The 13,553-nt window shown below is 44.1% G+C and overlaps 1 protein-coding gene across 1 annotated transcript in view; it reads right to left on the bottom strand.

Moving 5' to 3' along the window:
* Nucleotides 1-12,357, bottom strand: part of LEMD2 (LEM domain nuclear envelope protein 2) — a 45,236-nt gene extending 32,879 nt beyond the window's left edge. The window contains exon 1 of the mRNA XM_040337807.1: nucleotides 11,073-12,357. Coding sequence (XP_040193741.1) covers nucleotides 11,073-12,339 — 1,267 coding nt within the window. The 5' untranslated portion in view covers nucleotides 12,340-12,357. The remainder of the gene's footprint in view (nucleotides 1-11,072) is intronic.
* Between the last annotated feature and the right edge of the window lie 1,196 nt (nucleotides 12,358-13,553).

The raw sequence follows: 13,553 nt of genomic DNA, 5'->3' as shown, positions 1-13,553 counted from the left end.
CATCCCAACACCGCTGTGTGAGCAGAAGTTAATCAAATGTCACTTAAGACATTTCAGTAAAAGTTCTAATAAAAAAAAAAAAATCAGTCAATACGCCAGGATCGACACTTTAGCAATGTGTTCTCCCAACAAACACTAGCAGCTGTGCGTTCATTGTGAATCAACCATTAAGTTCGATTATCAGCAAAAGCTAGTAAACTATCAATTTCAAGAAACGGACAATGGCTGCCACCATAATTTATCTCATGAAATGCTTGGTTGAAAATGTAGAAAACCCTTTAAAATAAATTTACACTTGCGCTCATTCCAATAATGCCCATTTAGCAATGATTACCATATATAAAATTACATGATGTGATCAATCAGCTACTATACCAAGGCCTGCAACTATTTTACAGGCAAAGCCATTTTCTGCTCATTCTCCCTAATAATAATGTAGCTTTTGTACTAGATCACAAAAAGTCCAGAGATACAACCAGCCGATAAGTATTCAAACACTGGGCACTCTCTATTATACTCTGGATGACATTTCGTTTATTCACAAGGAGATAATATTACAGCATGGCACTTCTCGGAGACAGCAAATGGCATTTCATCCAATTTTAGCCAGCAACAGGTGTCATCGCTTGTTCCTTTCAGGCTACCTGTGCCGTTTCTTTATTCAGCAGATCAGAGATGTATTTATGGGGAAATGAAAACGGAGATTCTAGTACTTGCACTAAATTATGGAAACCTATGGAGTCCTAAAGTAGAACTATAGGAAAAACCTTATTCTGGATAGAGCAAAGAAGGTTTATAACCCCTCTCATATTTTGTTTTCTCCATCTGTGTCCCATTGTGGAGATTTCCCTTCACTTCCTGTCCCATAGTGAAACTGGCAGTAAAAGGAAATCCCTGCAAATTAGGGGAATTTCTTGGGGACCACCAAGTCACAAGAATTAGTGTCCACATTGGAAAATTTCACCTCCATTACATTTCTGGGGACAACCCAAAATTTGGGATTTTATTTTATTTTCAATGAAAATTGTAAATAGGAAATCTAGAGAGGGCGAATCTCCTATACAGGGGGCACAGACTGCAATAAAAACTGACAAGTGTTAAAATCCTTCTCCACTCTTTCCAAAAGCAAAAAAAAAAAAAGAAAAGCTTTTGCCTTTAGTCATACTTTAACTTAACCACTTCTATACCAGGCACGTTCCCCCCCCCCCCCCTTCCTGCCCAGGACAATTTTTTGCTCTGTTGCCCTTTGAATGACAATTGCGCGGTCATGGAACACTGTACCCAAAATAGATTTTTATCATTTTCTTCCCACAAATAGAGGTTTATTTTGGTGGCATTTGATCACCTCAGCAGTTTTTAATGTTTTGGGCTATAAACGGAAAAATAGACAATTTATTGAAATAAAGATATATATAAAAAAAAAAGCCTGGGAGAGCTGCCGATCGGCTCTCCCTGTCAGCATGAACTGAGGAGAGCCATTTACCAGCACTTCCTGGTTCACGCGATGATCAGCTGTGATTGGTCACAGCTGATCATGTGGTAAGAAGCCTGTCAGAGGCTTCATACCACGATCGGAGTTGCTGTGTGTCAGACTGACACACAGCACCTCCGATCACCGCACTGCGTGCCCCCGCGGACGCGCGCTGGCAGTGATATCCTGATCACATCCGGTCAGGATATCACAACCACTTTGCCGCCGTCATTCTTCTATATGGCGGGCGGCAAGTGGTTAAAGCTGAACTTTGGACAAAAACGTATTAAAAGCCCAGAACAAGTCCGCAGTTCATAAGTTCTGACTTCTCTCGTGTCCTTGCTCCAGCCCAGTAATTATCCTTGCACTGAATCCAGAGGCCATTCCCCAATTGTCTCTGGATTCTGAGCAAGGATGATTGCTAGTCTGGAGCAAGTACAAACGAGAGGAAAACTAAGCATTGATGGCCCTATATTTCTCTTGGTTCAGGTTCAAAGCTAAATTTCTGACAGACGATTTTTTTGACATGTGCAATGAAAAAAAAAAAAAAAAAAAAATGGAGTAGTGAGGATAACCGTGGCCAAGAGCCACAGACAGAGTAGGCTGTGAAGTACAGAAAAAGTTATAATAGAATTTTGGGCAAAACTCCCCCCCCATTTTGGGTAGCGTAAGAGGGTTATAACCTCTGTCAGATTTTTCTTCACCATCTGTGTCCCATAGCCAAACAGGAAGTGAGAGGAAATCTCTGCAAATTAAAAAGGAATTTCTTGGGGACCCCCAGCTCACCAGAACTAGAGTCCCCATTGGAAGATTTCCCATCTGTTTTCTGGAGACAACCCAAAATTAGAGTTTACTTTTTATCTCCTTAACAGGGGGCACAGATAGCAAGAACAATTGACAGGGGCTCTAATTCCTCTCCACTCTGTCCAAGAGTTTTGCTTAAGGGCTTGTTCACAGGTGTGCTTATTATTGTAGCCCCTTTGAAAATTGTTTTGTAGTGGATCGCCCTTCAGGCGGCATTGGATTGGTGTTGAGGGGGCAAAGGGTTTTCACCTTGCAGCCGGTTTTAACCCTCACTTGAATGTGTTCCATTCTGCATCTGTACAGTTTTTGCCATGGCTGTGAAGCAAAGCATTGTGGCATGTGTACAGTTCTGAATAGCTGCATGTCTGTTTTGGTGGGTGACAAGGAGGCAGCAAAACCATACCCCTACACCCAATGGAACAAACCCTAATATAGCTTCTTCTGAAAACTCAACATTTAACCCTTGCAATGTCGGGGGGCAGTTGTGGCCACTGTAAGGGTATTTTCTTTTTGTTGTGCCTAGAGTGGGCCCTTAAAGCGATCTTCACCCAAAAAGGGAAATTTCTGCTTCCTCTCCCCCCCTTCGCCTTTTGGATAGGTAAATGCTCCCACTCACGCTCAGATCACCCAGGAAATCCGTGTTAAAATCCCCACTCTGTTGGGATACATCACAGGTCCCTGAAGGCTGTGGAGAAATTCACACAGTGCTGCCCACGCATGCGTAGTAGGAAGCTACAAGGAGTCGCAGTCGGATTCCCACAGTTAGCATGTCAGTGCCAGGGACCCCAAGTCGAGGAAATGGGCCAGGTGAGGATGGCACTAGAACCCTGGACATTTATTTAAAATTTAACAGCTACAGTATTTGTAGTTGCTGAATTGTAATACTTTTTTTGAGGGGGAGAAAGAGAACCACTTTAAGAAATTCAAACAAGGTTTCTATTATTTTTGCAATATCAATGGATTTTTTCTACTTCCCGTCATTATTATGAAATACGTTCCCTGATTATGTGTGTGTGGATTAGAATAAAGCAGCTGACACAGTTAACATTTATTTTTATTACTGCAGTAACTCTTCTTGTAACAATCCAAGTGGGAGGCTTTGTTTGATTATGAATCTTGTGATATCTAGAGGGCACTACATTTAGGTTTTTACTCTGTTCTGTAACAATTTGCTTCATAAAGGCCAAGCCAATTTACAAAAAGCTAATGCTGGTCACATACTTTTCATTCGGAATGCATTACCTATGACCAAATAAGTAGCAATCCATAGTGCTTATTTCTGGAAGGCCCTTGCATTACAGAATGGCTGGTAAATAAAATAAGGGGATGGCAACATGAACAGCCAACTATAACACTAACTAAATATAACTTTACTACATTCCAAGTTTTGTTGCTGTGCATTCAAAGTATGGGTTGGCAGAGCTCTATGTTTGCCCCGGAGTTTAACCACTTGCTGGATGACCACCCCGTAGCAGATTTAAAGCAGAGTTCCACTCAAAAGTGGAACTTCCGCTTATCCGCCTCCTCCCCCCTTCCAGTGCCACATTTGTCACCTTTCGGGGGGGGGACCCGTTTTTGAAAAAAGGTACAGTTTCTCACTTCCGAAGATGGCGCAGTCTCTCAGAAGTTCGGCCCTCCTCCGCTGGGCCAATTAGAAAGCGGAGCACGTTTTGCGCATGCGGGAACCGGCTGTGAAGCCGAAACGATTAACTGCACAGTTCCCTTACCTGGAATGGCGGCAGCTGCACCCGATAGCCGATCCGAAGTCTGGCTGGGGTGCCGACATCGTGGGCTTCCTGCACAGGTAAGCTTTCATATATTAAAAGTCAGCAGCGGCAGTATTTGTAGCGGACTTAATTTTTCGTGCAGGAGCTGTACCTCCTCTTTAATGCTACAGGGCGGCCGTGCTGTGAGAATTATATATATATATATATATATATATATATATATACATATATATGCATCACCGCCACTTCTGCTGTGATTTGTTGCAGAAGCTAATCAGCAGGTGCCAGCCAATGGATGTTTGCGGGAACCCATTGATCGTCGAGGAGAAAGGCTGGACAGACCTCTGCATATGTATACAATGTAGAGCTCTGTCCTGACACGGGGAGTGATGGATTTTTTTTAGAAACTACTGCGCCAGCTCAAAAAATTATTTCAGCCATTTAGCTAGTGCTGCTAAAGTAGTACAAAATACTTGAGGTTTTAATGCTTTTCATCTTGCATAGGTACATTAGCAGCACTCTAGGTATAAGTAGTTTTGTCCTAGCACCTTATGGCTCTCGATATTCTGTGATAAAATAATTTTAGAATGTTTGACTTCATTACAAGTTTACCGTTATATAATAGAGTGGTTTTATTTGTGCAACACAAACTGCATTCCATCTGCAGGGTTCCCTTGAGCTTTAGTCAAAGCGTGCGCATGCGTGCTGAAGATGCATTATCTCCATTCCCCCTTCTCGTTTATTGTCATGGCTTAATCAGTGGGATTTACTCTAAATATAATGTTGTTTGCTATGATGATGAGAGAAGTGTGTTATTGCAGTAATGCTGTGACCTTGTGTGGGCTAATAGCAGCAAGTAATTTGTAGGGAGAAAAAAAAAAAAAAAGTGTCTGGTTGTGTGCTGTTGCGAGTTTAGGTGGAGCCAAACTAGTCTTTATTTTCCTGGATCTACAGGGAATTAACCACTTGACCGCCGGAAGGTTTTAACCCCTCCACGACCAGGACATTTTGCTATTCAGCACTGTGCTACTTTAACTGGCAATTGCGCGGTCATGCAACACTGTATGCAAATTAAATTTATAGAACTTTTTTCCACACAAAGCTTTATTTTGGTGGCATTTGATCACCACTAGATGTATTTTTTTTTTTATATATAGCGGGGATATGCAATTAGCGGACCTCCAGATGTTGCAGAACTACAAATGAGGCAGAGCAAGACTCTGACAGCCACAAGCATGGCACCCAGAGGCAGAAGCATGATGGGACTTGTAGTTTTGCAACAGCTGGAGGTCCGCTAATTGCATATCCCTGAATAAATTTTCTACTGTTATAAAACATATCCAAAAAAAAAAACTTCAAAAATGTAGGCAAACAAATTTATTCTGCTACCTGTATTTGGTAAGTAAAAGCATCTAAAAACAATGGTATATAAACTGGAGTTTACGCAGCTATGACGCTACACCTGTAATCATTATCTGCTGAAACTGGTCCGCTGACCAATTTCAGCGGACATGTTCGATCGTGTGTACGGCCAACCGGACAGGTTTCCAGCGGACATTTGTCCACCCGACCGTTTTCGAGCGGACAAATGTTTCTTAGCATGCTAAGAAACATGTCCGCTGGAATCCTGTCCGTCGGACATGTTCGGTTGTCTGTACAGACTAACCGTACATGTCCGAGTGGCCGCCATCCCTGGCATGCGTCGAATCACTTCGACGGATGCGTGGAAGCATTGTCCTTCCAGCGTCGCGCACGCCGCCGCGTCATCGTCACCGCGCTGTCTGTCCGCGCGGATTTCTGTCTGATGGTGTGTAGCTGAAAACGGTCCGGCGGACCGTTTTCAGCGGACTGTCCCCTCGTCTGTACGAGGCCTTATAGTAGGGCTCGGATAGGGTGGCAGGAATCTGACGCTAACAGACCCTCGCTGGGAGGTACACTGACACATCAACAGTGACACTAACAGATATAATACTGTATTAATGACACTGGCGGGGAAGGGGTTAACATCGTGCCTAACAAGCGTAATGTGTGTAACATGTGCTGCTTTTACTAACAGATCTGGCTGTTTCTAATCCCTGCAAGAATCAACCAGATCGCTGATCTGTGTACAGAGTCCTGTATGTTTGTAAACACAGGATTCTGTAGTGCGATTGGCTACAGCCGATCACCAGATCTCAGCCATAAATCATTGGTTGGGACCTGCTGACAAAATCCCATTGGAAAACCGATCGCAAATAGTGAAGTTAGGACCTTTCACTTCTGAGAAACGCACATTATCGTGCGGAGTCCTTCAAGGATCCCCCCTGTCGCCAGTGTTATTAAATATCTTTCTTCGCCATCTTTTTGAGATTATTAGCAGTCAAAAACTGCTCTACCACTCATATGCAGACGACACGCAACTATATTTCCGCATTTGCAATAAAAAGGATCATCACCTCAATCTAGAGACATGCCTCTCTTTGATAGAGGACAAAGAGTTATCTTAAACTCAACGGAGCGAAAACAGAAGTTCTCCTGTTTCACGCCAAACGTATGAATCAACCTGCAACAACTTGGACCCCCCCGCCCATTCTGGGCAAAATCATCACCCCTAGCGCCAAAGTCAAAAGTCTTGGGGTCATCTTTGACTCCTACATGACAATGGATGCACAAATAGGGTCAGTAGTCAGCGGATCTCACCATCTGCTGCGCCTACTACGCAGACTTACTCCTTTTATTCCCAAAGAAGACATAGCAGTCGTGGTGGGAGCTATGGTAAACTCAAGATTGGACTATGCAAATGCCCTTTACCTCAGACTCCCCAAGTACCAAATCGCTCATCTACAAGTCGTTCAAAATACGGCCGCTAGACTTGTGACTGGGAAAAAACCTTGGGAATCAATCTCACCTTCACTGAGAACCCTTCACTGGTTACCAGTAAAAGACAGAATCACTTTTAAAGCACTCTGTCTAACGCATAGATGTATCTATGGGAATGCTCCCCATTATCTATGCGAAAAAATAAAAGCTCATAATCCAAATCGCATTCTGCGATCCACCAATCAAAATCTCCTCCAGATACCGAAAGCCAGATACAAGTCCAAAGAAGATTCGCGGTCCAAGGGCCTAGACTATGGAACGCTTTACCAACCAGCATTCGGTTGGAGGAGAACCACTTGGCGTTCAGGAGAAAGATCAAAACTCATCTCTTTTGATACCAAAGGAGACAGGAACAACAAGCGCCCAGAGGCGATTAAGTTCGCATGTGTTGCGCTATATAAGTTTTCATTCATTCATTCATTGTAGCCAGTGACTGCAAATTAGCAGGGGTGTGCTCATGCGTGCCCCTTACATGGAAGGGGCTGAATGACGTACACAATCCATCCCACCCGTGATACTGTACCGTGGGTGGAAAATTGTTTCATTATAGAAATATTGTCCTCTAAACAAACAGTGCTGACCTAAGAAATCCCAGCAATACTGACAACACATGGAATACAGGGGCAAATGTGACATGTGGGCAAAAAATTTTACTTGGGGCAACATATAACAGGAATGACAATAACTGACAACAGCGTCAACAACTGGAGCCAATCTTCCTCACCTTACCCTCTTTACCCACCTTGCTCAAGAGTTCTGATCCTGCAACAGACTAAGCCACAGCCAAAGAAAGTAGGACAGAGAACAGCCCAGAACTCTACACACTGCCTGGTCCCTTCCCCTGCTGCTGGGTGGCCAAATATCGGACATCAATACGCAGTCACCCAGTTAGTGACCGATACAGAACTGTAAGAAATTCCTGATAATTCAGTAACCGGGTAAACTTTTTGCTTAGCTACAGTGTCTGGCCAAAATGCAAAATCTTCTCACATATTCAAAATTATGGGAGCATTCACTAAACAGAAACATTTTTTTTGACTGGAGTTGGGCTTTAATGAATGCAGGATTAGAATTGTATCTCAATGGATATTCTGAAATACTTCGAGTAGACGTTCAGCCAAAAATGAACTCGAAATCTACTGGCAGCCACATTCGAAGACTAATCTATCTAGCCCTGTAAAGCAAAAACTGCTATAAATACCTTTTTCAAAGCCAAGCCGTTTCCACGCTGAGCTGTCAGTGGCTTCTGTGTGTAGGCGTGTTCAGCCGACAAAGGAACCCTCATAGTAATTCTATGGGTGACATCACTTCCCAGGCATTTCACAGCCGTTGTCTCCTGCACACAGCATCCACCGCTGGAGACCAGACCAGTTTGGCTTCAGAAAAGGTAAGTTTAGTGATCTTTGCTTTACAGGGTTGGATAGATTGGTCTTAGAATGTGGCTGCCATTAGATTTAGAGTTACAATGGAACCTCGGATTATGAGCATAATCCGTTCCAGGAGAATGCTCGTAAATCAAAGTACTCGCATATCAAAGTGAGTTTCCCCATTGAATGGAAACTAAAATAATTTGTTCCGCATTGACTTCAATGGCATGCAATACTGCATGCGGCCAGAAGCGGGGCGCTGGAGAGCCTTAGAAATGGCCGAAAAGGCACGAGGACACTTCAGCTGACCTCGTTCACGAGCCTGTCCTTGGGTCTTTCCGTGCATTACCGAACGGCGCCGATTGGCTCTGGCGCCTCCCCACCTCAGGCCAAATGCGGAACTGCAGGCCACATAAGCTTGAATTCTGATTGTTTTGTGAGACACACACAAACAGTCAGAATTTCTTTAAAAAACCTGCTCGTCTTTCAAACGCTTGTTAACCGCGTTACTTGTAAACCGAGGTTCCACTGTAGTTAATTTTTAGAGTGGACCAATATAAGTATGCATATTCCATACCTGAGGGACCATTGCGGAAGAGGAGAATCACTGTAGCAGTTGGTGCTACTAGAACCATTGTTGCATTCTTCTTGCTGCCCTTCTGCATAGTGAATACAATGGGTATATCCATGGCACAGCCGCAACTTGAAAAACAACTTGTATTTGATTTATTACAAGGCATTCCTTAACCACTTACCGACTGTGCTATAGCCGAAAATGGCTAAAGCGCGGTCAGCTAGTTTTGGGAGGGAGGGAGTCCGTGGATGTCCTCCAGGGAACCCCGTCCCCTGCATGCCCCTTGGGGCATGCTCTTTGACCTCTGGACACAGCTGATGCCAATTCGGGGGTTAAGCACCAATAACAGCAGTCCTTTATCATGTGTTTAGCTTTGTCCACTCACAGCTGATCACATGTAAAAAAAGACTTGCCTGTTATCAGAAGTCCTTTGCTCACATGCTGTGTCTGTCTGAGGAAAGGAGAGCCAATAATGGGCAATGCCCTCTGTATATTGAAAAGAAAGAATGTGATCCAATCAATCACAAATATACAGATCGCACCTCATCCCTGAATATAGTAAAATGAGAAAAATAGGAGGAATGGGATGTTGGCGGTGCTAGGTAGAATAAGTAAAAAATTTAAAATTATAACTATCTTATTACTTATTCTACCTAGCACCGCCAACATCCCATTCCTCCTATTTTTCCCCTCGGTATATTGTTTACACCGATAATCAGAACACTGATCAGAGCAGCCAATTGATGCCTATCAGTCCAGAAGACAAGCTACGTATGTACAAAAATTTATAACAAAACTAAAATGTTTTTTTTTTTGTTTCCCTGCAAGTTAAAGTCATAATATGCTAGTATGCATTGCATACTAGCACATTATGTGAAACTTACCTTAAAACAAAGCTGTTCCAGCGCCGCAATGTCATCGCTGCAGCGGGTCCCATCTTCATCCGCCAAGCTTCTGGGTTCTCGGGCTCCGGCTTCAATTGGCCAGAACCGTGGTGACGTCTCTCCCACACGTGTACCACCTTTCACGGCGCAGGGCTCTAAAAAAACGGCACGAGTGGCCGTTCCTTCACAGTACATGCACCAGTGAAGTCACTGGCTGCATGTAATGTAAATATCTCCTAAACGGGGCACGTTTAGGCGATATTTATACTACCTATAGGTAAAAGTCAGTAAAGGACGTTTATTTCCTCTTTAATTGGACAAGGTGAAGAGGAGGAGCAGTGATGTCACAATCTACACCTTGTCCAGAACTTCTTCTATTTAATAAAAAAAGGTGGTCAAAGAACGATAGTTGTGTCAAGCAAGTGGTCCCCTGGGTTCACTTTGCAAAAGAGCAGTATCCATGTGATCACTATAGTGGTTCTCAGCTTGCAAGTGGTCTTTCAGGTATGGAATCTGCAGATTTGCATTGGTCCACGCTGAAAAAAGCAAACAAAAAAAAAAAAAACTCATATCTGGAATTTAGCTTGTACAACTCTTGCTGCCTATATAATCTTCCTTTACCTTAGACCCCATTCACACCTGAGCGTTTTGTAGCTTGAAGCCTGAAGCTACAAAACGCGGGAGGGGAAAAAATCTATTATTCTCTATGGAGATGGTTCACATCTCCACTACAAAATGCCTGAAGCCAGAAGTTCCAAAACGCCTGAAGCTCAAACAAGTTCTGGGACTTTTTTTTTTTAGGCATATTTGTGCGTTTTTCTGCTTTTAACATCGGTGACCCTAGACCTGTCCAAAATCGCGGCAAAAAAAACGCTACGCTCAGTTGTGAATGCAGCCTTAGTGCAGTCCTCCTTCCATTTTGCTTTTAAATGTCCTGATTTCTTCTGAGAAATCCTCACTTCCTGTGCTTCTGTCTAACTCCACACAGTAATGCAAGGCTTTCTCCCTGGTGTGGAGAAAGCCTCTTGAGGGGGCGAACAGGCAAGTCAGGACGCTCTCTACTTTGCAGATAGAGAAAAGAGCTGTGTGTTAGTGGGCGTCCTGACACTCCTGCTCGCCCCCTCAAGAGGCTTTCTCCACACCAGGGAGAAAGCCTTGCATTACTGTGTGGAGATACAGAGAGAAGAACAGGAAGTGAGGATTTCTCAGAAGAAATAAGGACATTTAAAAGCAAAATCGAAGGATGAAGGAAGTGTAGAAGGACTGCAATAAGGTAAAGGAAGCTATTTAGGGGGGAAAAAATCCTTTACAATCCCTTTAAAGTTTGATTTAGTGAGCTACAAAATGAAAAAATAAAATAAAAAATGGCTAACAAAACCAACTTACTGTCATCCTGTTGTGTACTGTAAAGTATTCCACTCTTCATAATGAGAATACCAAAGAAGACAATTACCAGGCCCACCGACAGTGCCCGCACCAGTTTTGATAAATAATACTCTAGAGTTCGACTCCAATTCGGTTTACTTTGAGCAGATTTTCCTTGACTAAGATTTGGATAGTCCTTATAGGAAAGCTGGCCCTTTGTAGCCCCTTCATTGTATCTGGGCCAAGGTCTACCCTCATCCCTACTAATAGGCAAGCCTGACCTTTCACCTGGTGATCTAAATCTTACCTCCTGTCCCAGGTAGCCCCCATAATCAGGAGTGGATCTTTTAAATCTCTCACCTCCTAGAGAGTACCCGGCTTCCTGTTCTAAGGAACCATATCTATTAGTGGTTGTTGAAAATCTATCAACTCCCATGGGTGAGATGACCTCACGTTCCATGGAACCATAATTAGAGGTGGTTTTTGGAAATCTGTCACTACCTCCTAAGGAGGATCTGACCTCTTGCCCTAAGTAACCACTATAATCAGAGGTGTTGCTTGTGAATCTTTCACCTCCCAGGGAGGACCTGACCTCCTGCCCCAGGTAGCCACCATAATCAGGTGTGATCCTTGCAGATCTGTCCGCTCCCAGGGAAGACCTGACCTCCTGCCCCAGGTAGCCACCATAATCAGGTGTGATCCTTGTAGATCTGTCCCCTCCCAGGGAGGACCTGCTCTTCTGTTCCAAGCTGCCACTATAATCAAAATTGGTTCTTGGAAGCCTGTCCCCTCCCAGAGAAGATCTATGTTCATATCCCGTGTAGTCACCATAGTCAGCAGTGCTACTAGCTAAAGGCCCCCCTGACAGTGAGGACCTGTCACTCCTCCATAGTCCCGCGTCTTCCACGTGAGCAGGGACACTTTTATTGGAAGAGTAAAACCTATCCTCTGCTCTTCCCGACCTCCCTCCAAAGCTCTTCCTCGCCAGCACAGGGGCCCGGTCCTCTTCGTCCTCCCAATCCCCTTCATTGTCTTCTAAGGGTTCGCTGCGCCTAGTCCTAGTGCTCGTGCTCCCCTCGCTTCTCCTCGCCCTCCCGCTCTCCTGTCTCTTGCCTTTCGCTGCATCTACTTTTAACTTTTGCAGCTTTTTTTGGTACACCCCTCGGGTACTGTCAGTGATAGGTCCCGGAGAAACACCTAGTTCCTGTAACTCTTCCCGGAGCTCTGCGTCCGACATGTTTTTGGTGGCTGCCATGACGTCGCCTGCCCGCCGTTTCCGAAACGCCATGTTGGTTAAGGGCGAGTAGATGGGCGGGGTTTACGCTGAAGCCGACGCTGACCATATTTGTACAGTATAGAGTGCGCGTAAAGTTTTATTTGGCGCTTTAGGTTTAAAGTACATGTGACCCTTATCACTAAACTCTCATATAGCAGGTTTTAGCATGGTAATGTCATTTTAATAAATCGTTTTTAATGCAGTATTAAACTTTTATATCCACTTCACCTCAGGAAGATTTACCTCCCCCTTCCTGAACAGGCCGTTTATGCAATACGGGCACTGTGTTACTTTCATCACTTCAGCTTTACCCCCTTAACCACTTCCATACAGGGCATTTTCACCCCCTTCCTGCCCAGACCAATTTTTAGTTTTCAGCTCTGTCTCACTTTCAATGACAATTGCACGGTCGTGCGACGTGGCTGCCAAACAAAATTGACGCCTTTTTTCCCCCACAAATAGAGCTTTCTTTTGGTGGTATTTGATCACCTCTGCGGTTTTTATTTTTTGCGCTATAAACAAAAGAAGAGCGACAATTTTGAAAAAAAAACACAATATCCTTTACTTTTTTTTTTTAAAAAAATATTTTTTTTTCCTCAGTTTAGACCGATACGTTTTCTTCTACATGTTTTTGGTAAACGAAAATCGCAATAATCGTATTTGATCGGTTTAGGGAATCGAATTTTGGCATTTTTTTTTTTTTACTAGTAATGGCGGCGATCTGCGATTTTTATTGTGACCGTGGCATTGCGGCGGGCATATCGGACACTTTTGACACATTTTTGGGACCATTCACATTTATACAGCGATTAGTGCTATAAAACTGCACTGATTACTGTGTAAATGTGACTGGCAGGGAAGGGGTTAACACTAAGGGGCGAGGAAGGGGTTAATTTGTTCCCTAAAGTGTGTTCTAACTGTAGTGGGACTCACAAGGGGAGGAGACCGATGTGTGTTCCTCGGTACTGGGAACACACATCAGTCTCCTCACCGCTGACAGGACATGGATCGGTGTGTTTACACACACAGATCCATGGTCCTGCCGTGATTGCGGGCAATCGCGGGTGCCCGGCGGACATCGTGGCCGCTGGGCACGCGCAACGAGTCCCGAGCAAAGATTGGGGTGGGTCTAATGGTACCCCTGTTGAGACAGGTTTTAGGGAGGCCAGGGAGGGCTGAACTAACCTGCAGGCTTTGTCCTTCCCACAGGTCGCCCCAGGTGTGCA

This window comes from Rana temporaria, chromosome 2 (assembly GCF_905171775.1).
Source record: "Rana temporaria chromosome 2, aRanTem1.1, whole genome shotgun sequence".
In the NCBI taxonomy this organism is placed as follows: Eukaryota; Metazoa; Chordata; class Amphibia; order Anura; family Ranidae; genus Rana; species Rana temporaria.
The sequence above is the reverse complement of the archived record's forward strand: the minus strand, read 5'-3'. Positions and strand labels throughout refer to the sequence as shown.